The sequence below is a fragment of the Falco naumanni genome, chromosome 13 (genome assembly GCF_017639655.2).
Source record: "Falco naumanni isolate bFalNau1 chromosome 13, bFalNau1.pat, whole genome shotgun sequence".
Classification (NCBI taxonomy): Eukaryota; Metazoa; Chordata; class Aves; order Falconiformes; family Falconidae; genus Falco; species Falco naumanni.
Genome location: NC_054066.1, coordinates 1847054 through 1870932, shown reverse-complemented (window position 1 = coordinate 1870932; position 23879 = coordinate 1847054). Strand labels below are relative to the sequence as shown.

Sequence of the window (23879 nt, the reverse complement as noted above, 5' to 3'; positions counted from 1 at the left end):
TGTCCTATCCTAGCCCGGCTCATCCTCTGCCTCCCAGCCCATCCTGTCCTATCCTAGCCCGGCTCATCCTCTGCCTCCCAGCCCATCCTGTCCTATCCTAGCCCGGCTCATCCTCTGCCTCCCAGCCCTCCTGCCCTATCCTAGCCCAGCTCATCCTCTGCCTCCCAGCCCACCCTGTCCTATCCTAGCCCGGCTCATCCTCTGCCTCCCCGCCCGTCCTCTCTTATCCTAGCCCAGCCCATCCTCTGCCTCCCAGCCCACCCTGTCCTATCCTAGCCCAGCTCATCCTCTGCCTCCCAGCCCACCCTGTCCTATCCTAGCCCGGCTCATCCTCTGCCTCCCAGCCCTCCTGTCCTATCCTAGCCCGGCTCATCCTCTGCCTCCCAGCCCTCCTGTCCTATCCTAGCCCGGCCCATCCTCTGCCTCCCAGCCCTCCTGTCCTATCCTAGCCCGGCTCATCCTCTGCCTCCCAGCCCATCCTGTCGTATCCTAGCCCGGCTCATCCTCTGCCTCCCAGCCCTCCTGTCCTATCCTAGCCCGGCTCATCCTCTGCCTCCCCGCCCGTCCTCTCTTATCCTAGCCTGGCCCATCCTCTGCCGCTCGCCTCACGCCGTCCTAGCCCGCCCCATCCCGTCCTAGCCCGGCCCCTGGTACTCTCCTGCGGCGGCGTGAGTGGTTTTGCCCCGGATGGATGGGCGGGTTTTCCCCCGGAAACCACGAGCGGAGCTCGGCCCGCAGGCGGGGAGCTGCACGGTCCTGGCCGGCTCCGCTGGTGGGGGAGTCCGTTACCTCCGCGGGGGAAAGGCCCTCTGCCCCCCGCACAGGTGCCTTCCGCGTCCCGAGGGACAACGGGCAGGTGAGACCGACGGCGGCGTGCGCCCGGCCGCCGCCTGCTGTTTCCTACCCCCGCTGTGTTCAGGAGATGTGAATTCTGTGTTTCCGAGCCCTGTCCCACCTAGGTCGCCGGCGGTTTGCCATCGGGACCCCGGGCGCACTCAGCACTGCAGCCGCCTGAGCCATGGCCGAAGCCCAACTGAAGCCGGTGGTCCCGGCGTTCTATTGGCAGGCCCGGTTGTGATGTAAGGGGCCCAACGGTCCGCGGGCCCGGCTGCCGGCGCGAGCTGCCTCCGGGCGCGCGGCGGGCCGGCCGGGCAGCCCCTCGTCCTGCCCCGCTAGTAAAGACGTTGTTTTTTTTCAATACTGCGTTTGTCGGTTGTTGCTCTGGGGTGGAAATTAGCGGAGGAAGCTGCGAGTGTTGACTCGGGGGGGGGGGGGAAATTAGCGGTGGAAGCTGCGGGTGTTGTCTCGGGAGGGGGAATTAGCGGTGGAAGCTGCGGGTGTTGTCTCGGGAGGGGGAATTAGCGGGGGAAGCTGCGGGTGTTGTCTCGGGAGGGGGAATTAGCGGGGGAAGCTGCGGGTGTTGTCTCGGGAGGGGGAATTAGCGGGGGAAGCTGCGGGTGTTGTCTCGGGAGGGGGAATTAGCGGGGGAAGCTGCGGGTGTTGTCTCGGGAGGGGGAATTAGCGGGGGAAGCTGCGGGTGTTGACTCGGGAGGGGGAATTAGCGGGGGAAGCTGCGGGTGTTGTCTCGGGAGGGGGAATTAGCGGGGGAAGCTGCGGGTGTTGCTGCAGGGGAGACGCTTCCTCGTGAAAGAAATGAAAAGTTTTCACGTCTAAGGGAAGCAAAGGAGGGAGCTGTGGAGGAGAGCGGGCAGGTTCAATCACCCGGGGCAGCCCTTGTGGCCGGAGGGCTGCTGGCTTTTCACGCCCGCAGGGAGCCTGAGCGATGGTGTTTGGATTAATTAAAACTCCCTTCCTCGTTACTTCAGGAACTTAACTACGACTCCGCTTAGGCTTCGGGGCTTGGGCTGAGGAAGATGCCCGAGCCCTGCGGGCCGGCGGCAGGCCGGGCCGGCCGAGGAAGCAGCCCAGCAGAGGGCACGGCAGCCCCGTGCCCAGCCAGCCCTGCGCCGGCTCGGGGCGCCGCAGCCGGCTTTCCACGCGTGCCTTCTCCGCGGTCCGTGTGGCCTACCTGAATCCTGGAAACGGGATCTGGAGGGGTTGCAGGGTGGCTGTTTGAATTCCTGCATAAAGGTGTGAGGTTTTTGACAGTTTACCTGTGCGAAGCCGAGACTTGTCTGCAACGCTCCTGCTGGTTTTGTCCACGACTAAATCTATGGGGAGGGAAAGCCAGAACGCTAAGCCCACCAAACAGTATCCTACAAACTAGGAAAGGAGTAAGGATGGTCTTTGGGGAAGGGGTCTTCCCTGCCCCTAAGGCAGACACTGCACACGAGGCTCATACAGCTGCCCTGTCAGCGGGCGCAGTGCTGGGAGCAGGGACAATGCTTGTCTCCTGCCCTGGGACCCCCACCCTGAGAGCAGGCGTGGAGCCAGGAGGTTCTGGACCTGTGGGGCTGGAAGATTTCTCTGAAAGCACAACCCCCCAGCTGTGGTTTCCTCTGTTGTGCAGTGTAGCCCACCTCAGGAGAAGTCTTAGGGTTCAAAAAAAAGATAACAGAAATTCTCTTGGGAATAGAGTTTGCTGTTTTAAGCAAGCTCCTCAGTGCCTCCTGGTAACACCACTTCCTTATCCTCACCAGGACAGTGTAAGGATCGTGATTTTAATGCTTCTAAAGGATTTTAAAACATCTGTAGGAATGGCTTTGCGTGTGCTTTGCTGTGCTGTGAGCGTAGGGTCAGCATGGCTGCAGTGCTCATCCGATGTCTGTATGACCTGTGCAGCCTGAAGGGTTTGTCCTAGACATAAAAGGACAGTTAACATGGAGTTACATGATCTGATTCTTCTGTAAGTCATGGTAGTATGAAGACTATAGTGATGTCTAAAACATCAATAACCAGATATGTAAAGAAGTTAGAATTCTGTTAAATTAATGCCACCGGACTGGGCAATCTTTCCTCTTGTAGCTTTTTCTCCCCTTCTCTCTCATGTCTATAGCAAAATTTTCCTGTTTTGTTTTGGTTTGGTTTTCTAAAGGAAAATATAGTAATAGCTAGATGTGCAAGAGGCTGTATGTCATAACTCCAGCATGTCTTTACAGTGCAGTTTTACATCGTTTACATTTCTCAATCCCTGTAATTTTTGCAGCTGATGGTTAACTTCATGACTTAATTCTTTACTATGCCTTTGAGCTTCTTGCTCAGTACGTTGATGTGTATTCAAAATGATGACATTTGGTGCATGTAAACCAGAATCCTGTTACCGGCCATTTAAATACACATGGATTACCTCTTTCCCATCTCCAACCCAACAGCAAACGCAGCTATTTTCAGAATCTAGCCTTATTAATTGTGTGTTACCTGACGTCTCTGCCTTTAGAGCAGCTTCAGCGTGAAAGCAATGTAGTTCACATACCTGGATGCTGAAGCAGCATATTTCAAATTAGTGACATAACAGTAATTCCGCAGAATAATTAATTTGGGGGGCTAGAGGAGTGATTGGTAATTTTAGATCGACATCTAATTTTAGGTACATAAAGCATAATATATTTAATTTGTCATTTAAATCTCATTATTTTACATGTGTTCAGGACAATGTCTGGGTGGCACAGAGCCATTTGCAAAGGAGATGTTTCCCCATTCTCCCCACCGCACCCTGGGTCTAACACCAAGAGGGGCCAGGTTAGCTCAGAGCAGTTACAATCCCTGTCGTTGCATGGCTCTGGGCTCTGCACCCTAAAAAGCTGCTGCTGCTGCCTGTGCTTTCACTTAGTGCCTACAAATAGAGGCTTGGCCTGTGGGTTTGGAGCTTGGCGCTCCCAAACCAGCACTGCGAGTCTCGGCAGCACACGTTTGCTGATGCTTTCACGTCGCTCCCTCACCGGTCTTTGCCTGGGGTATCATCCCACTAAATATGATTCAGTTTGTCAACATAGCCGTGTTATGACTCGCGTGTGTTTAGCTGGTCAGCCCATTTTGTGCAGTCACTATCAAAGTGGGATCGCATGTGACAGCAGAAGCGGTTGGAAAAAATAGCTTCCATTTCACCCCAGGTAGCTCTGAGGCTGAAACTTGCTCGCTCTTTCCCACTGCCCTGGTTCAGCAAGGTTACGCATTATAATGCGGTGCCTGTAGTTAAGGTACATTTATAATACTAGTTCACATTGGTTGCATTTTTTGTTCCCTGTAATTTGCATAGCTGAAGGTTAAGTTCACAGCTTCGCTGGGTATTATCCCTTTCAGTTTCCTGCTTGGGATGGGAATAGCTCTAAGCACATCTCTGTCCAGCAGCCCGTTTATGCCCGTGTTTACGGTGCGTCGTAGCCGGTGGGGTGTATTTCACCCGAGCGCCTGCTGCTCCGGCGTGCCTGGCTGGGTAGCCTCGTGCATGTGGGAACGCAGCACCTCACAGCACATTGCAGGAGCAGAGATGACCTGCATTTCAGGACCTCACGGCTTGTCTCTGCTTTCTGCCCTAAAATGGCCCCTCCAGGAGACAGGCTCCTTCTCATACCCAAGTGTCGGTCTGGGCAGTCTTACTCAGGATGTAAAATCTCAGAGCATGAACTCACCTCCTGGCTGAACTGAGAAGGGCAGATCTGAATTCACCCCTCTCTTCTCACCTGCCCACTGACACCTCCCAGACATTCCTCCTTCCCCAGGGACTGTTGTGTTGTGGTGTCACTTGTCACTCTGCCCAGAAGGGACACCGCCATCTCCACCACTTTGTGGATGGAGGAGGACTCGAAGCGCAGGGCAGAGGGGTCCCTCAGCTTCCCAGCACCGTTGCCATGGCAGGGGCTTGTGTGGAGATGGCACATCATCTCACCGGCCACCGGTGCGGTGTCTGATCTTGGCTCTGCGCCATCTGACCTGATCTTGGCTTTCCACTATCATCCTCCTGGCGTGAGGCAGCCTATAGCAGGGCAGGATTCACACTGCGAGATGCCGCCCTCCCACCCGAGCCCAGAGAGCCGGACTTGTGCCGCAGCGCCTGGGCCCATGCACCAGAAGAGGAGACTGGTGTGCCATCCCCAGCGTCCGCTCAACACACCTGGTGGTGTGGTGGCCACAGGAACGTCTCACCCCTGTCCTGCTGTACCTTCAGGGCAGCTGGGTCATCTTGCCTAAGGGAAGCAGAAGGGGAAGGTAAGGGATGGGAAGGGAAGGTGAGGTAAAGGAAAGTAAGGGAAAGCAAGTGATGAGATGGGAAGGCAAGGGATGGGAGGGCAAGACAGGGCAGAGAGCACCTGGAGCACTCTGGCTAGGTCTCCTAACCCCATTTTGATGTCAGGATGGGAAGTCCCACCTACCCTAATATTTCCCCACCTCCTACCCCATGTGCTCCCATCCAGGAAACAGGCCCTGGGTGGGCAGCAGTGATGCCCAGAGCAGGCAACTTGATGCTGGAGGCCCAGAGAGATGCTGAGAGCCCAGAGGTGTCTCCACTCTGAACCATGTTTGGAAAAGGGCTGCAAACTGACACCTTGGAAAGTCTTGGTTCAAAGACAGAGTGCTTAGCTGAGGGCTCCAGCCTGCCCAGCGGGTGACAGCAGTGGTCCTCCTGACGCTGTGTCTCCTGACCATGGTGCTCTGGGACTTTATTCCTGACTCTCTCTTAGCACAAGCGAGCGGTTACACTTGGCCACTTGCTTCCTGGATCCAATACTCTTTATCACATTCCGTCAGCGGCTGCTGGATTCATGGACCCTCTGGTCTCTGCGTGGCACTGGCCTGAGTGGTGTGTGCACTGTGGCCATCTCCCTTGGGATGGCTCCTCGGCTGCACGGTGTGACTTCATTTACTTTTTCCTAACCAGATGGGGCTGCAACTAGTGGGCCAGGTGCTGCTGTCATGCGGCGAGCTTGTGTCATTCTTCTGTGGTGGAGGGCAAACAAAAATACCATGGCACAGAAAACAACACTGGAGATGGTGACTCATGCCCCTGCAATGCCACGTTAAGGTTCCTAGACACAGCCAGCCTTTTTTTTCTAAGCAGATGCTGAAATTTTCGGATATGAATTGCTAGGTTAGAACCCTCAGAGCACTTGCAAAAGGCCCGGAAAGGGAAGATGCTGGTAGGCACTGGGGAAGGGTTGCACGCTCAGCACAGCCATGGCCACTTAGGAGGATCCTGCTGGGAAAGGTGACATGGAAGCAGGTTAAACTTGGTGCTAGATGGAAGGGCAGAGGTACTGACACAATCACAGAAATGCAGAGCCACACATGAAAGCCAATCCTATTTACTGGGACAAAACCAGTCTCTGAAGGATGCATTCATGTGTCCCAACTGTGAGCTGGCTGTTGAAAGGTCTCCTGGACTTCTTTCTGCTGCACGGGGTGGTGATGAACAGAGGCAGAAAAGAAAAGGAAGAGCACAAGGAAGTTGCTTGCAGTAATGATACGATGTCCACAGGGAGCTCTGTGAAAGCTGGGGCTGCAGGAGGGGAGCTGGGGCAAGCCTTTGGGGCAGGCAGCCCCGCTCATGCTCCAGCACGGGCTGGGATTTGGGATAAACCTCAGGGCAATCTGCATCATCTTAGTGCACAGCGGGTGGCTTGCTGAGTGTGTAAAGGAGGGATTGTATTCTAGGATAATTAGTGCATTCAGCTCTGGGGCCCCAAGCACAAGAGGTGGACCTGTTAGCGTGGGTCTAGAGGAGGCCACAAAGATGATCCAAGGGCTGGAACACCTCTCCTGGGACCAAAGGCTGGAAGCGGTGGTGGTGTTCAGCCTGGAGAAGAGAAGGCTCCGGGGAGACCTTGCTGTGGCCTTTTGATATATAAAGGGGGGTTATAGAAAGATGGAGAGAGACTTTTTACCAGGGTCTGTAGTGACAGGACAAGGGGAATGGTTTGGAACTGTAAGAGGGGAGATTTAGATTAATATAAGGAAGAAATTAATTAATTACGAGGGCGGCGAGATGCTGGCACAGGCTGCCCCGAGCAGCTGTGGGTGCCCCATCCCTGGCAGCGCCCAGGGCCAGGCTGGACGGGGCTGGGTGCACCCTGGTGCAGGGGAAGGTGACACTGCCCGTGGCAGGGTTGATCTTTAAGGCCCCTTCTGACCTGAACCATGCTGTGATTCAATGATCTCAAGCACGTGCCTCCCTTTAACTCTTGCTTTCAGCAGATGACTTATTTCCTTGTCAGGCCCCTCTGCCGCTCTTCCCAAAACCGTCTGGCTGTGAGTGGGAGCCGGAGTGTCCTGCCACTGGCAGCTGGATTTGGAGCAGAAGTGGACAACCCATATGTAACTAGGCAAGGTCGAATTCCACTTTTTGTTATGGTGTTTTACAGAAAGATGAAAAAGGAGCCTTTATTTGGCATCTCATCCGTTCAGAAGAGCAAATATTTCTGGCTTAGGAAAATTTCTGAGCCTTCTTGCGTTCTTGTCCTGCAGGGCTTCTTCCTCTTCTTTACCTAGAGATTCTGAGCCTGATGTGGAGTTCAGATTATCCCTCGACACAGAGTCAGGACTAACTGAACAGGTGTGAATTCCTTGCACAGATAACTTGACAAACAGGAGCAAGTTCTGGGAAGTACAGCCAAAGAGTGAACTCCCTTGAAAAATGATTTCAAATTGAAAAAATGAAGTTCAAAAGAGCATCAGAGAAAGGGGAAGCATATCATTTGGACTGATTTTTTTTTTTTAAAGAAACCAAAGTGCTGTTTCCTTCCTGCCTAGAAAGGCAGGTCCCTTGAAACCCCATAAATGAAAAATACTGCTGCTGTTTGTCAGACCGTGGCATCTGGGGACCGGCCAGGGAGTGAGAGGGTCAAGCAGCCCAGGAGACGGGTTATTCTGTAGAAACGGCTGAACCCACCGGTGGGACCAGACCTGCTTTAGCCTGCCAGTTTCTCTTCTCATTCAACACTGATGATGCTCGAGGAGTATTTCAGTGGGGGCAAGCAGTCGCGGGGGCATTGCTGCATCTGCTGGGTTGGTATTTGGGACCAGAGAGGATGGGAGTGTTCCCACTCACTTTCAGCGGGTTTTGTGGTAGGATGGGAGGTATGGGTGGGTATCAACTCCGCATGACGACTGCTGCTCTCCAGCCAGGGGGCTTGGCAGTTGGGGTCAGAACAGCGGCGCTCTCTGCTCCGACGGGCTCAGATTTGGCATTGCATTGATTCAGTGCCCCCTGCCCGACGTGCTAAGGAGCAGGGCTGAGCGTTTCCAAAGGAAAACTCACATCAAACACTGCCAGAAGGCTCTGGTGACCATATGGAGCTGGGAGAGGGGTGGGGGCCAGCCCTGACCTTTATTGTACAGAGGGCATTGCTGCTGACCCTCTCCCTGCCCCTCCAGGGTGGCTGTTCCCATGCAGCTCAGGTTGTTCCATGCAGTGCTCAGGGCTCTCTGCTAAATAAGACAACTAAATCCTTGAATCCAGGTTTTAGTGTTTCCATGTGCCGCCAAGTATCTTAATCTGGGCTGTTTGGGGAATTTTTATCCCGTGGATCCCTTGGTATGCCTGGAATGTTTGCTTTTCCTACTGTGTTCGTGTGTTTGAGGCACTCCTGTAAAAACAAGAGCTTCCTGCCTGCCTTGTAAATCTTTCCTTGATTGGCAGAGTTGCCTTCAGTGATTAATCAAGGGGCAAGCGAAGCTGACACCCTTGGGGAGCTTGCTCCTTGCAGATGCCCGGCACATGGGTGAGAGACCTGAGAGGGGGACCAGGAGAGCTGGCCGCGCTCCAGAGCCTGCCCAGGAGACACATGTGGCGACACCGGTTTTCGGTAAGAGCCTGGGAGAGGAAGAAATAAACGGAAATTCCAGCGAGCTAAGGAAATGCTCCAGAGGGCCGGGACTTCAGAGGCATTTTCTGTTGTATCATTGAGCACACAGCTAAAACATGTGGCTCCACTTGCAGGTCTTTGCTCGGTGGCCAGCGTAACCTTCCCACCTTGGCCGGGCTGGGGAAGGGTGAGGTTTAGCCGTGCACGGATGAAGACTCCTCTAGGACATGGGCCCAGGACAATGTAAAAGGGGATTCTGCCGAGAAGACCAGGACCATCTTGTTGGTGCACTTGGGCTTCATCTCCACGTTCCCCTTGGAGGCTTCCAGGTGCCAGAGGCTCTGCCTGTATGTGATACAGGGTGCCGAGTTAGCTCTGAGGAACAGGTCACCTCCAGAACAACAAAAATAGCTCCAGCATCCTGGCCAGAGGAGCTCCAGTTTGCCCCAGCTAGTGCAGCTATTGCTCTTGTGACACTGAACTTGCGTGCCAGCACCGTCCTTGGCCAGAGCGGGCTGTGGGATTCCTGAACCAATGCTGCGTTGTGCAGGGCAGACATGTGGACCTGTCCCCACCTCCCCATGTTCCCAGAGGAGGCTCAACTTGGCAAAAAAGCTGGCTCATAGAGCAGAGCTGCAGGCTGCCAGCCACAGGACCCGCCACAGACTCACTGCCATAAGCAAGACGACCTTCAGCATGGGAGTCTGGCAGAAACTTGTCACCAAAGACTCCCAGTACCCATCATTTTCAAGTCCTGGTCTTCCCACTCTTTTCTTTGCTTTTCTCCAATGCTAGAGGCAGCATCTGTGCTGTGTGCTGGTGGGGAACACTGCCAGGGTGAGAAGGTCCAGGAACAGAGCGCTCATGCATAGTGTCACAGCTGAGCAGGCAGCTGAGGAGGGTCTGTATGGCCACCAGCTGCACCACAGGAGGAGGGACAGGTAGCGGCATGGGAGTGCTGGGGACACATGTCCCTGCCTGAGGCAGCCGGCGTGGCTGCTGGCGGCTCCCAGGAGCTGAAGTACAGAAAGAGCATTTCTGCCACGCGGAGCTGTAACAGTCTGGGCAGAGTCCTGCAGCGTCTCCCTGCTCTTGGACAAACTTCTCCTGAGGCCCTGACTCTGTTTATCCCTCTGGCTAATAACCAGGTGCTAGTTATGGGTCCTTCTGAGCCCATCTCTCCACACTCGTCCGTGTCCCCCTGACAGACGAGACCAGGGGCAATACGGCCTGTGGGTCTATCCCTGTCGCACCTTTCTCAAGACAGTGTTGGGTTTGAAGCTGCTGCTGCTCCACCCTCCGCCTTTACACCCTGCTTTGCCTCAACTGTGTCTCCTCTGCACACTCGCTGGGCTGGAGGGAGCTATATAGAGAGATGGTCTTCGCTGTCCCCTTCCCACATCTGTCCTGATGCCACCCCAGCTTCTCTCACGACTACCATCACCATGTGCAACAGGAGAAGCTCAAAAATTCCTGACAAGGGAGTCAAGGGATGTTTCCCAGCCACTTTGTGTCCACACAGGGTTTGCCTGCAGCCGCATCTGAGTAATGAGCCCCCGAGTAATCCAGCCATGTATTAGCAGTGACCAGCCTGGTGACACTCGCACTGTCATCGTGCCAGGGGATGTTCGGTGCCATTAAGGTGTTACCTTCATGTCTGGCACACCGTTCACTTGTGTTTTCACCACAACCAGCTCGCAGGCATGGCTCAGGTGTTCGGATGCAGCTGGCACTGTTCCCAGTGGTGACACAGAGCTTGTCTCTCCCGTGCCACATCTAATTTATTAATACAGAGTAACTGTATTAATTGGTACGAGACCAGGTGAACAGGAGGCAGCATGGTGGCAGAGTCCTCAGCCAGGGAAGTGCTGGAGGCTGCTCTCCTGCAGGCCTCTGCCTCCTCCTCAGGTTGTCGAAGAGGTGCCATTTCTTACCAAGGTTTTTCCTGCCAACCTCCTGAAATCCTGCTGGATTTCAGCACCCAACAGCCTTCTCCTTGGCAAACTGGCAAGACACAGACTGGATGGGTGGTCCACGAGACAGGTAGGAAATTGGCTCACTGCTGCGCTCAGACGGTGGTGACCGATGGTTTTGACTCTGGCTGGCAGCCTGTCCACATGCAGGGTCCCCCAGGGATCGATTCTGGACCCCCCACTATTCCACATCTTCATAAATGATCTAGATGATGGGGTTTAAGGCGCCCTCACCTGCTGATGATACCATACTGGGTGGTGAGGTGGACATGCCAGAAGGGAGGGCCATCTTACAGGCTGGAAGAGTGGGCTAGCAAGAACGGAATGAAGCTTAATAAAGACAAGTGCAAAGTCCTGGGACAAGAGAACCCGAGCCCAGTACAGGCTGGGAAGCACCTGAAAGGGACCTGGGGGTCCTGGTGGACCTGGCTGAACAGGAGCCAGCTGGGAGCTGCTGCAGTGATGAAGGCAAGGCAGATCCCAGGCTGCATCTGCAGGGGCGTTACTAGCAGAGACAGAAAAGTGATCGTCCCACTCTACCCAGCGCTTGTCAGGCTGCACCTGCGGTGCTGGTCCCCCACATTTCGAAAAAGATGTGGACAGACTGGAGAGGATCCAGTCTGGGCCACATCAACCTGGAGGCACTCCAGAACAGAGACAAGTGTGCAAACAGGTGACACTGTGTCACCCCAGGCTCCCACCCAGCGCTGGGGCAGGGGATGGAGCTGTCCCCTCCTCCCAGCAGTGCCGGAGCCATGGGGGGTTCCTCGCCAGCCCTCCCGTGGGAAGGAAATCACACCCGGTGCTGCGCATTTCTCAAGAAAGGGTGAATATGCCTCAAATGTGAGAACGTGGCCAAACAACAGCGAAGGGCTCTGCTATGGAAATGCCGAGCCGTGTCCCCTGGGGCTGGTGGCTCCTGGCATCTTGCTGGGCTGCGGTGGGCGGCCGTGCTCGACCTTTGTTCTTGCCGACATCTCCTTGGTGGATGCCGGTGACTGAAACCAAAGCCCTGGGTCCCACCGCGCCGGGGCACGCAGCTCAGGAACAGTGAACCCCTTTCAGGAAACAGGAAAATAAAGGAAAGCAGTACAGGACAATTTAACATCCAGGAATGGAAATGACTCAGGGGGTTTAAAACACAGAAAAGAGGAGGAGGAGGGTCCCAGCCCCTTTCTGATGGCCACGTGGCTTTGTTACAGGTTTGCACATTGTCCCTTGCATTTCCTGCTTCAGGACAGGGTTTGGCCCGTGCTGCCTGTTTGGCGGGGCTGGGGGGCACAGGGGCATCCAGCCTCGCTGTCTCCTTGCTGGTGGCAGCTTCCCAAGGGCCAGGCAGGGCTTGGGGCTGTCCCTGCCACTGGGAATTGGTTCTGGTCCTGCTGAGTGGCTGCTGGAGCCAGAGCCAGCAGCGGGGATGGCAGGAGGGTGAAGCTGCGGCACTGCAGAAGAAGCGCGCACACCCAGGAGCGCATCCCTGACTGTCATGAATCTGTGTTATCCTGTGGCTGAACAGCAGTCCGGGGGGGGGTCCAGCCATGCTTTTCCCTGCCCCAAATTCCTGAGAAGGGGCTTTGTGAATGTGCGCGTGGCATCACCTCCCTGGGTGTCTGAATGATGGAGAACTGAGGCAAAAGTACCTTTAGTGGGGAGCAGGGATGTCCCCTGGGTTACCCAGGTGCTGGTTTTGGGACATCCCAGCTGCATGGCAGGTAGTCCTGCCCTGCCCCAGGGGGAGAGCATGCAGGACAAGGTGTGGAGAGGGAGCAGGAGCACTGCCAACCCTGTGTGACCCTCACCTGGGGTCAGACCCAGCATCCCCCCAAACAAGGGGGAGTCTCACTGCTCCGGCTCTGGGACAGATGTGCACGGCATGGAGGCAGCTGGCTCTTTCCTGGAGTGATGGGGCAGGTAGAGGCAGTGCTGGAGCTGTGTCTCGGGGGATGGTTGCCTGTAGGGTTGTCCCCATCTGCCTTTTTGCAGTGGCACGGACCCTGTCCCCCACATTGCTTCAGCTGAGCCCTCCCCCCCCCCAGGCTGTCTGGGCTTACCCCAGGCAGGAAGGGATCTTTCCTCTCCTCCCTCCACCAAGGAAGAGCTGTATCAGTCAACAGCTCATGAAGCAGCAACAAAAAGAGTGAGGGGACTGGGCAAAAGCCAGGAGGACCCCATGCCCACCCCTGCCCTCCCCAGCCGGTTGAGGAGTGTTTCCCATCTGAGTTGCGGCACTGGGAAAAGCCATGGGAATGGGGTTCTCCCCATCGCACAGCAGCACCCCAGGCCACACATCCCCACGGGGGCAGAGCTGGGGCACCCCCAAAATGGTGTGACTCCCATTTCAAGCTGCTGGAGAGAAACCAGTATCAGAGGACAGGGAAGAGGAGTCGTGATCAGGCCTGGCATCTTGTGGGGGTGTCGCCAGGACTGGGGCGCCCAGCTGGGATGCTGGGTGGCAAGGAAGAGCCTGGGTGCTGCCTTTGCTCCCTGCCCGTGGGATTGCAGCATCCCGGTACCTTCGGGGGGTAGCCCAGGGGGTCTCCTGCCCTGCACCCAGCACGGACCCTGGCACTGGGAAGGAGTACAGGAAAGGTGCTTGTGTGATTCCTTGAAGTCCAGCTCTCCTTCCCACCTGGCTGCACTTTGAATCAGGAGCTTGGGAGAGAAGCAGGTACCTGGAGGGAGCTTTATAGGGCAAATCGCCACAGAGTGGTTTGGGGAGTTCAGCATCCTGCAGCCCACAGCAGGGCTTGGCAGCTGGGGGACACTTTCACCCCACCACAACCATCACCCCGGGGAACGTGCTGAGCCCAGCCTAAAGCTGGCTGCGCACCTCCTCTCCATTGCAGGCACCTTCAGCTGCCTGCAACGCCCGGTTATCCGGCACGGCCGAGGCATTTCGGGAGCTGTGAAGACAGCCGAGGTGATCTCATCCCGCGAGTATTTTCTTGGCTCATTCGTCTCGCTCCAACGCCTCGCCTATAAGGCTCGGCGGTGAGGTCAGTGGGAGGGTTTGGCATTGTGGAGCCATGTGTCACCCGGGGAGCCTGGGACAGCGGCACCTGCGCTCGCCTGCCGCTCCAGGGGACGATGGAGCTGCGAGTCGCAGCCCCACGGCAGGACCCCCGCCAGGCTGCCCACCCACACCCTCCTACATGGGCAGAGGGTCCGTGTGGGCAGCCCCCGGCATGCCCTGCCGCTGCCTGCTGCCCACCAGGCCCGGCACAGGGCTGCCGGCTGCTATCTCGCCTCTTCCAGGGGAAAACAAAAAGGTTGAGGCTTTTCCTACCTCCAGCATCAGAAAGAAAAAGAGGAAACTCTTCAGATCACTTTCCAAAGGGGTGTTACCAGCCCAGGAGGGGTTTCCTGCTGCCAGAAATAGAGCGGCGTTCAGATAAGGAGGGAAGCAGGATGACGCAGGCGTAGATAAGGCTGGTGGATGAGCCGGGAGAGGCGGCCTGGCTGCCGGGGGAGCTGGGCTGGCTCCCAGGGGGCTCGGGGTGGGTTGCCCCATCCCCTCGGGAAAAAGCAGGGCAGACACACAGCCTTCAGAGGTGCTGCTGCTGGGCTTGGGGTATCTTGGAACAGTGCATCTGTCCGTCTATCCATCTGCCCGTCCATCTATCCAGCTGCTGCTGGGCCTGGACTGGTGCTTGGTGACACAGGGACAAGAGCCATGCCCTCTTCTCATCCCCACAAGAGGGTAGACCCTCGCTGGGTTTTCAGGATCTCCCCCACACCCACGGGGCTGGGGCTGATTCCCACCTCCGAAACTCCAGCCAGGCAGGATTTGACTTGTGACTGGTAAAACTGGGCTGAAAAACTTGTTTCTTGAGCTCCGTTACTGTTTGATGAGCTTCCCGGTGCTGAGCACCTGCTCAGGACCTGCCTGGGTGGGGATGCTGTCAGGCTTTGTTAAGCCCGAATCCAGCATGACCACGCCAGAGCCGTGTCCTTCATCTCTGCGCCTGTAACGCGGCGCTCTTCTTCCTCCAAGCACCGACTCCTCCCCGTGCACCTTCTCTGCACGCTCCCCTGCCTTGGAGTCTGTTACCTGCTACACGTCGGGGATTTATCCCCCCTGCTTCCCCCATTTTTTAGAAGAAAACCCAGCGTGAGAGAGCTGCGCCTGCAGCCCCTGGACTGCTAGTACATCCCGTGGTGCTTGGGGTCTCCCCGGGGTGATGCCACCCGGAGCAGCGTTCACGCCAGCAGGAGCAGCAAGGCAAGGAGATGAGGGGAGACCACCGTGTCCGTCCCCCTCCCAGACCTGCCTCCGGATCTGCACCGGTTGGAAGATACCGGCTCCCCCTCACAAGAATAGGAGCTTAATGTGCCGGAGCTAATTAGCAATTTTCCCCTGCACCTGCCTCGCCGCCTGCCCTCGGCCATCTGCCACCTCGGGGCCTCGGTGCTGAGCTCCGCATGGGCAGCCCTGGGCGCGGGGGGCTTGCGGGGGGCTTGTGTCCTGTGCTTTGGGGTTGGGGGTCCTCCAAAGCTGAGCTGGGGCTCTTGAGTGCTGAAAGGAGAAAAGGAATTTGGCCCTATGGGCTCGTGCCCCCTCGTGTCCCCGGCGCGGCGGATGGCCAAGCCCCACGGCGGCCCCGCTGGGACGGCGTCTGCCCAAGAAGGGAAACTGAGGCCGGGAGAGGGGCAGGGGGCTGCCCGAAGGCGGTGACCCCCATGCTCCGCAGGCCAGAGCTGCCGGGGCGGCTGTGGCGAGGCGCCCCCCAGCCGGGGGAGGCGAGGGGGCTGCGGGCAGAGCAGATGGGCCAGGGGGGGCCGGGGGGCTGGCGGGGTGTTACGGACAATGGGGCGGCTCCGCCAGCAGCCGAGCGGGGGGGAAGGTGTCTGTGCTCCAGGACAGCTGGTGGGCAGAGCCCCCCCGCAGCTGCCAGCCCCCCCGCACGCCCGCGGCGCACATCGGCCCCCGCCCTCCCCCCGCTGCTGCCCCCCAGCCCCCAACCGCCCGTGGCCGCGCGTGGGGCCCCCCTGCAGCCCCCGAGCCGAGCGCCCCGGGCATCCCTGCTCGTCCCCGGGGCCGTGGGGGGACCCCCGGGGCTCGGCGTGCCGGGGGTCGCGGGAAGGCTCTGGGCGAGGGGGGGGACGGGGGAGCGGGGCTGCACGTCCCTCCCCTCCCGGGAGCGCGGGGGGTGCAGCCGCCGGCCCCAGGAGCTGCCCCGCGCCCCCCGCACGCCCCCTGCCGGCGGCCCCGCGGGGCGGGCGGGGCGGGGCGGGGCGGGCGGGGCGGGCGGGCCGGCCCCGCATTCCGGGCATAGCAGCGCCCGGGCCGGCCCCCGCTGCCGGCGGGACGCCCAGAGCCGCCGCCGCGCTCCCCGGGCAGCACCGCCGCCGCCCCGCTCCGCCATGCCCCGGTAAGTGCCGCCCGCCGGGGCCCCCACCGCCACCCGGCCGGGGGGGGGGGTGTCCCGCCCGCCTCCCCTGGCCCCGGGGCAGCGCCGGTCGTCGCTCGGGCCGTGGGGAGCGGCCCCCCCCCGCCGTGGGTGTGATGGGGGCGGCAGCGCTCGGCCCCGCCGCGGGCTCCCGTCCCGCCGGCACGTCCCGGTGCTGGGCCCCGCTGCTGGAGGCAGCCCCTCGGCCCCAGGGCCTGCGCTGCCCCCCGCCCGCGCCGGGCCGCCCTTATCGCGCCTCTCCCCGCGCAGGTGCCTCGGCGTGGCCGGTCGCCGCTGAGCCCCCGCGGTGGGACCGTGGCGCTGCCCGCGATGCGGACGGCCGAGGAGTCCAACGGGACGGTCCTGCACCGCCTGATCCAGGAGCAGCTGCGCTACGGGAACCTGACGGAGAACCGCACGCTGCTGGCCATCCAGCAGCAGGCCCTGCGCGGCGGGGGGGGGCCCGGGGGGGCCGGCAGCCCCCGCTCCTCCCTGGAGAGCCTCAGCGCCGAGGAGAGCCAAATGGTGCAGCAGTCGGCGCGGCAGGAGCCGCAGGGCCAGGAGCATCACTCCGACCACGTCTACCTGGAGAGCAGCGTCCATCGGCTCTGCCAGCCCCTGCACAAGGGCGAGGAGCTGCCCACCTACGAGGAGGCCAAGGCGCACTCCCAGTACTACGCCTCGCAGCGGGGCGGGCAGCGGGGGGAAAATGGTCCGCGCGGGGCCGAGAGCGGCACCCGCCGCCCCGACGAGGGGCTGAAGGACCTGAAGCACGGCCACGTGCGGTCGCTGAGCGAGCGGCTGATGCGGATGTCGCTGGAGAGGAATGGGGCCAAAGCGCAGAGCCCCATCAGCGCCTCCCACAGCTACCCCCAGCTCTCCCGCCACCACCAGCTCGCTGCCCTGCGAGGGCAGCACCCAGAGGGGCCGGAGCCACGGGGACCACCCCCGGAGTATCCCTACGTCATCCCTTCCCAGGACGCTTACCTGGCCGAACCCCAACCGTGCTCCCGGGAAGGCCCTGGATATCAGCATCCCGAAATCAGGTAACGTGTAGCCCCTGGACCCGGCTTTTGGGGGGCCTGCTGGGGGCCTCCCAGCCGCAGTGCCCCAGGAGCAGCTGGGATGGATGCTCGGAAGATGCGGGATGCGGAGAGCAGTGGGGGACCTGGGGCAGCTGTTGCTGAACCTCTCATCCTCGCAGGGCCAGGTCCAGCTCAGCCCGAGGGGCTCTGTGCGGACCCTTCTGGTCCTCTCCTCTCCCCAGTTTCTCTTGGCACAGTTGGGTTTTTCCAACTGGTGGTAAACTTCCCGCTGCCTCTGCAGACCCTGCCCCCTTGCCATGCACTGGGAGGAATTTGGGGTTAATTTAGGAGCTGGAACCAGCTCAGGAAACTGCTAAATGTGGAACAGGCATGGGGCAGGGTGGAAGGCAAACGCGCTCCCCGCTCCATGGAAACCCACACCGTGCTCCTGAGCCGGTCCACGTAGCACTGGTTAGCTGCCGGTGCCGTGGGACTGCTGCTGAGCTGAGCCTGGGCTGGTGCCGGGGAGTTTGTGGAGGCGATGAGCAGTGCCGGGCAGCTCCGGCCCTTCCCTTTGGCAGCTTGACGCCTCTGGCAGAGCCCCAGGTTGCCTGTGAGAGGGCCACGGAGAGGTCTGGGAGGCCCGGAGGTCTGGGCATTGCCTGGCATTTGAGGAGGACTGGAAACAACTTCCTCCAGTGTGGAAAATGATGGGAAGAAGGGAACTGGAGGCTTGATGGGAGGGCGAACGCTGCTTCCAGACCTCCTGACCTATCCAGGCAGAGAGCGATAGCATCTCCAGCAGGAAAACCTTCTCCTTCCAGGGAACAAAGAGGGGAAGGGGAGCTGTGAGGAAGATGTATTTATTCTTCCTCGCTCCTATATCATCCCGCAGGAATGCAGGCCCTTGGCGGGCAGCCCGCGGCAGAGCAGGGCTGGGCTGTGCACAGCCACCCAGCTTGGGGTGCTCAAGGCGGCCGTGGGATGTCGAGGAACTCGGAGTGGGAACGCGAGGGGCGGCTGGGCTGGCCCTGCTCCTCCAAATATAGCGAGGACATATAAATAGTTTGGTGGTGAGGAGCCGTGCCAGGAGCCCTCGCTTTGCCCAGACACCAAGGATAAGGGGCTTCCAAGGTGCATCCTTTGCTGAGCTGTCATCGGTCTGCAGCATCCCCAGCAACAGGGTGGGTGTGGGCAGCTGGGAGCCCATCCTGGCCCACTGGCCAGGTCCTGGAGCTGTCAGGTGAAGGTATCCCTGCAAGACAGGGTTTATTTTGTGTTCCAGGGTGCTCAGATGAGCACCTCTTAGAAAGAAAATGCTATCCAGCTCTGAAAAGCAGGAGAGGTGCTTCCTGGATCCTTCCTCCTCCTTTGGAGTGACCTGGAGGCACTGATACCCCCTTGGCCCGTGGGTTTGGTGCGGTCAGTGAGATGCTGGAGATGCGGTCGGCTCTCCCTCCCCATGAAGCCCCCTTGAGCATCCTTCTCCCTCCCCGCAGGGTGCTGCCCACCCACGTCCCCACCGCTTTCCTGCCGCTGCCAGGCAGCCTTTGCCCGGGAGCCCTGGGTCCCGCCGGCGTGGAGGCACTGGTGAGCGCCCAGGCAGTCTCAGCTGGCAGCCGCCTGGCCCGGGCAGACGCGGTCCTGCGGGAGAACGAGAGGCTCCAGCGGGAGACCGAGAAGCTGCGGCGGGAGCTGGAGAGCTGCGCCGAGAAGGCAAGCCGCATCCAGAAGGTGAGCGAACGGCAGCAGCCCCTCAGCCGTGGCATTGTGTCCCCCCTGCCCGCGGAGATGCTCAACCAGCTGCTGTGAAAATTCGCCCCCTTTAGTGTTTTAATCCCTTCTCCTCCTCCCTCCGGCAGCTTGTTCCCCTCCGAGCAGCTGTGTTTCAGCGGCGCGGCAGCCGGGACTGGGGAGAAGGAGCCCATTCTCCAGTGCCCTCCTCCCTCCGCCTGTCCCCCCCATCCCCAGCCGCCACAGAAAGCCCTTTGTGCGGCTCTGTACAAGGGGCGGCTGTTCCCTGCCGGCTGGGCTATGGCAGAGCCAAAACCTGCAGAGGGACTCTTCTGCAAGAAGAAAGGCAGAAAAAATTCTTCCCCCTCCCCCCAAAACGTGCGCTGGGGGTCAGCCACGGGGGGGGGGGGGGGGGGGTCCCATGGGTGTGCTGAGCTCCTCTGGCAGCTTGGGTTGGGCTGAGTGACCTGAGTGAGCTTTGGCCAGCATCTCCCTTTCCTCATTCCATGAATATCTAACCCTGGCCTGTCCCTTCCTCCGCCCCAGCTGGAGAGCGAGATCCAGCGCATCTCGGAGGATTACGAAAACCTCGTCAAGGCGTCTTCCAAGCGGGAAGCCTTGGAGAAAGCCATGAGGAACAAGAGAGATGGCGAGATGCGACGGCTCCAGGACTTCAACCGGGACCTGAAAGGTGAGGGACCCTCCGTGTCCCCATCCCCACGGGCACACTCTGTCCCCTGGCTTTTCCCCCCCGGCGGTGTTTCCAGGGTAAGCCAGGCTTCTCCCACTTCCTCCAGCTGAAATCTTGTATTTAAATCTTAATTGGGTTTAATTGCCTTTGGACCAGAGCGGTTGGAATCTGCGAACAAGCAGCTGGCCAGCAAGACCCAGGAAAGCCAGGAGAGCAACCAGGGCAGCGTGGCCAAACTCCTGGCGCAGAGTAAGTCCCGGGGGATGCCCGTCCTCGCCTGGCTCCCGGAGGCACCCGGACGGTGGGCTGGGCACGCGGTGGGCTCAGCACGCTCCCCTTCGGCGGAGGAGGAGGCGGGTGGCGGAGGAGGAGGCGGGTGGCGGGCAGCAGCTCTTGCCTTCCCCGGGGAGGATGGAGCAGCTCTTGGCGCTGGACTCAAGCCATTAATCCTGGCCGGCCGGCCGGCGGCGTGACCCGCATTCTCTGCATTCCTGCCGCCCAGCCGGCTCTTCCAACACCGAGCCCGCACTCCCGCCCGCGCCAGCCGCCCTTCTCTCCCTCCCTCCTACACCTCGCAGCTGCGCAGGCCTGGGCTTTGTTTTGGGAAAATACACCTAAATCCGTGACTTTAGCAGAGACGCACGGTATTGGTGCTGTGTGGGAGGAATTGCATCCCATTCTCTTTAGGTGGCTGGATTCACGCCAGGCAGCTTTTACTCTTCACAAACTAAAATTTGGGCTGGAGTGGAGGCTTTCAGCCCTCTGCCTGGGTGGCTGGGATGCCACCAGCCCCCATATACCCTGCGTGCTTGGGGAGGGACGGCACGGCCACGTTCTGGGGAGCCAAGACCCCCCTCCGTGGGGCCTTGTGGACCGGCCTTAGGGCAGCAAAGCCTTTTCAGCTGAGGCTTGGGGTCTCTCTTGCAGGCTACGAGCACCAGCAGGAGAAGGAGAAGCTGGAGCGGGAGGTGTCCCTGCTGCGCAGTGCCAACGAGGACCAGCGGCGGCGGGCAGAGCTGCTGGAGCAGGCGCTGGGCAGTGCCCAGGCGCGGGCGGCCAAGGCGGAGGCCGAGCTGCGGAAGAAGCGCGCCTACGTGGAGAAGGTGGAGCGGCTGCAGGCAGCCCTGGGCCAGCTCCAGGCCGCCTGCGAGAAGCGGGAGCAGCTCGAGCTGCGGCTCCGTACCCGCCTGGAGCAGGAGCTGAAGATGCTGCGGGCTCAGCAGGTGGGTGCCGGCGAGACACAGTGGTGGGTGCCGGCGAGCCACAGTGGGTGCTGCATCCTCCCAGCACCTCCTCATCCTCTCTTTTTGTTGGGGTTTTTTTACCACTGCAGAGACAGGCAGGTGCTGTGGGCGGGGGGATGCCGGAACTGAGTGCCCACACACTCTCCGAGCAGCTGAGGGAGAAGGAGGAGAAGATCCTGGCCCTGGAGGCCGACATGACCAAGTGGGAGCAGAAGTACCTGGAGGAGTGCACCATGCGGCAGTTTGCCATGGATGCTGCAGCCACTGCGGCCGCCCAGCGGGACACGACCCTCATCAGCCACTCCCCAAGGCACTCCCCCAACAGCAGCTTCAACGAGGACCTCCTCCTGGCCAGCCACAAGCACCAGGAGATGGAGAACAGGTAGTCCCACCTTGCCAGAGGTATTTTCCCAGGCAAGCTTGTGCCGTGTTCTGGTTGGGCAGTGCCCGCATCCTCCTCTCCCCCTCCGGCTCCTCTCCCAACTTCTGCCTCTTCTCCTCTCCAGGTTAAAAGCCCTTCATGCCCAAATCCTGGAGAAGGATGCCGTCATCAAGGTCCTGCAGCAGCGCTCACGGAGGGATCCCAGCAAAGCCCTCCAGGGCTCCCTGCGGCCGGCGAAGTCTGTGCCCTCCATCTTCGCTGCCTCTGCCGCCCCGAGCTGGCCAGGGGCCGGCCAGAGTGACCGGCTGGCCGAGGGCAGCTCCCGGGGCATCGCAGGTAAGCACGGGCACCTGCCAGCTCCCTGCCTTTGCTCGGCAGCAATGATTTGCTTCCAGTTTCCTCTGCGGTTTTGGAAGCAGAGAGCCTGGGGAGTGGGGATTTCTCCGGTGAGCCATAGGGACTGGCCGGAGGAGCTGGCGATCCCTAATGGCATCTCCTCCAGCAGGCAAAGCCACCGCCGAAGGGGCGGCAGCACCCGCTGCCCTTCCCCTGCCCTCCCACTCCAAGCATGGCAGCAAGGACGGCAGCACGCAGACGGATGGGGCGGCCGAGAGCAGCGAACAGGGCGAGGGCACCGAGCACCCAGCCGGTGCGCTGGGTGAGTCCCCCTGGGGAGGCATGGGGGAGAGCTGGGGGTGCTCCAGTGTGTGGGCTTAGCACCCAGGAGACGGGCTGTGCACAAGCTTCGGTCATTTTTATAAGGCATTTTAAAGGCCCCGGTTGAGTCTGGTGGGTTCAAGTCCCTGCAATCACTCGTCACTTTTTTAGGTGCAGAGCTTTTTTTGTGAACACTTTGGGGGACACTGGCCCAGTGGCACACCTGCTGCTGCCCCTTCGGTGGGATGGGCGCCATGCTGATGCCCTTCACCTCTCCTCCAGCTCTCACCTTCTTTCTTTGCAGAGAGCTCAGCTGCTGCCAGAGCCCCGGACCTGTCCGACATGGTGGAGATCCTGATCTGAAGCCACCCAGGGGCCGCATGCTGGCCCCTCCACCCTCCCTGCCTGCCGCACAGGCATTGCCGCCCTGCCTGGGACAGAGGAGCCTGCGGGAAGGAGGAATGAGCCTGGAGCTCAGCAGCATCCCCGCGGCCAGTTTCAGCAGGTGGCCCCCACATGTGGAAGGGTCACCGTCCCCACTTGGCACCCACATGTGTCCCCAGCTGCGCGGGGCGCGCTGGAGCCCGGGGACCTCACCGTGGTGACAGGCCCTCGTGACTCCCCTGTAAATACACCCAGGTTTTGTATGACGGGAGCAAATGTATTTATCGTTTCCGCCTCTCTGCCCTCCTGAGGCAGGGGGCTTCTTCCCATCTGCTCCATGGTTGGCTCCATCGTCAGCCCACCTCTGGGTCTGGCCATTTGCACCCACCCAGGTGCCTGACTTCCAACTGGAAAATCCCTCTCCGTTCGCCCAAACTCTACCCTCTGCGCGAGGGCAGAGCTGGGAAGGATCCTCCGTGGGTCCCATCGACTGCCCAGCTCCACGTGGCCAAGCCAAGCGCTGGGAGCCCCAAACCTCCGTCACCTGCATCCTGCCTCTGGCCTTATCACAGACGGGCAAGCGGTTTGGGATGGAGCGGTGGTGGAGCAAAAGAGAAAATGATAATCAAGGGAATGAAAGGTGGAGGAGAACCCCCCTTGAAACCGGAGGCGAAACGCTTGGAGCGAACCGAGGACAGCTGATGGGAGGGGGTGGGACACACCACCCCTCTCCTGGCTTCATCCCACCATCGCAGCCCCCGGCTACTGGCAGCTGGCTTCTGCCCATAGCCAGCGCTGGCGTCTCGCTCCTCTGAGCTCAGACGCTTCCCGTCCTTGGCCTTCGTGTATATATTTTTTTTTCTTTCTTTCTTTCTTTCTTCTTTAAACGTGCATTTGCTGGACAACTGCATTTTTTATTTTTCTTTCCCAGACACGTAAAAAATGCGTTCGGTTCTCGTGCATTGTTTACAAAGTGGAAAATAAACAAACAAAAAATTATGAAAGAGGAAAAAAACCCCCACAACTTAATATATTTTATATTAATATTGGTATTTCTTTTTAAGTATTTTTTTTCGTGCTGTGAACTTTTTTTTTTCCTGCCAAAGATGATGAGTTCTTGTTTGTGCGTTTTAAGTTATCTTAAGTATTTAAATGTAAACCTGGCTGTTTCGTTATGCCGCCCTATACCGAGATTGCTGTAGCATTCCACTTGGTATAACAATATTTTAATAAAAAAACCCCAAATATTGACCCATGACTACTTTTTTTTTTTTTTCCCCCCATGCGATGGGGCAAGGCAGAGGTGCTGCTGGGGGAAGGGGTCTAGGGGTGGTGATTCCTTGGCTGAAGTGCTGCCCTGCCCTTCCCAGCTCCCCAGGCACCAATTTGGGGTGCAGCTGCATGGGAGAGGGGAAAAAAGTGCTCAAGAGCATCTATGTGTTCTTTGAAATCCCACTGGGATCCCATTTCCCCACGCTGATGGGGGAAAAAGGATGAAGTTGCCTAGAAATGTCCATGTAGTTCCCTCCCTGCATGTAGTACTCTTGTATCTCCATCCTGATGGGATCCTCCTCTTCCTCACAGGACCCATTCCTGCCCTCCTATGCCCCCACCATGGGGACTCCTTGATGGCCACATCCTCAAGCACAGCTGGACCTGATCCTCAAGCTCTCCCCTGGCTTTGTCAGCCACCTCCAAGC

General features: G+C 59.2%; 1 protein-coding gene across 3 annotated transcripts; it reads left to right on the top strand.

Moving 5' to 3' along the window:
- The first annotated feature begins 488 nt into the window (after positions 1-488).
- Positions 489-23430, top strand: AMOTL2 (angiomotin like 2). 3 transcript variants are annotated; one of them, XM_040613407.1, is made up of 10 exons: positions 489-856; positions 16333-17108; positions 18587-18821; positions 19368-19512; positions 19669-19761; positions 20440-20735; positions 20846-21138; positions 21263-21474; positions 21644-21796; positions 22100-23430. In XM_040613407.1, exons 1-10 carry the CDS (start codon positions 692-694, stop codon positions 22156-22158), a joined length of 2427 nt encoding a protein of 808 aa, XP_040469341.1. In that variant the 5' UTR covers positions 489-691; the 3' UTR covers positions 22159-23430. The 3 variants fall into 3 exon arrangements, with proteins under 3 accessions (XP_040469341.1, XP_040469340.1, XP_040469342.1); XM_040613406.1 differs by having other exon boundaries at positions 490-856; positions 21641-21796; XM_040613408.1 differs by lacking the exon at positions 489-856 and adding an exon at positions 16000-16044 and having other exon boundaries at positions 21641-21796.
- Positions 23431-23879: the final 449 nt, after the last annotated feature.

What these genes read in the sequence shown, in the direction of transcription:
- AMOTL2 (XM_040613406.1), top strand. Translation starts at nt 692, where the DNA reads ATGGGCGGGTTTTCCCCCGGAAACCACGAGCGGAGCTCGGCCCGCAGG. An exon ending in CACCAGGAGATGGAGAACAG is followed by an intron (nt 21,139 to 21,262) that starts GTAGTCCCACCT and finishes TCTCCTCTCCAG; the next exon opens with GTTAAAAGCCCTTCATGCCC. An exon ending in CAGCTCCCGGGGCATCGCAG is followed by an intron (nt 21,475 to 21,640) that starts GTAAGCACGGGC and finishes CATCTCCTCCAG; the next exon opens with CAGGCAAAGCCACCGCCGAA.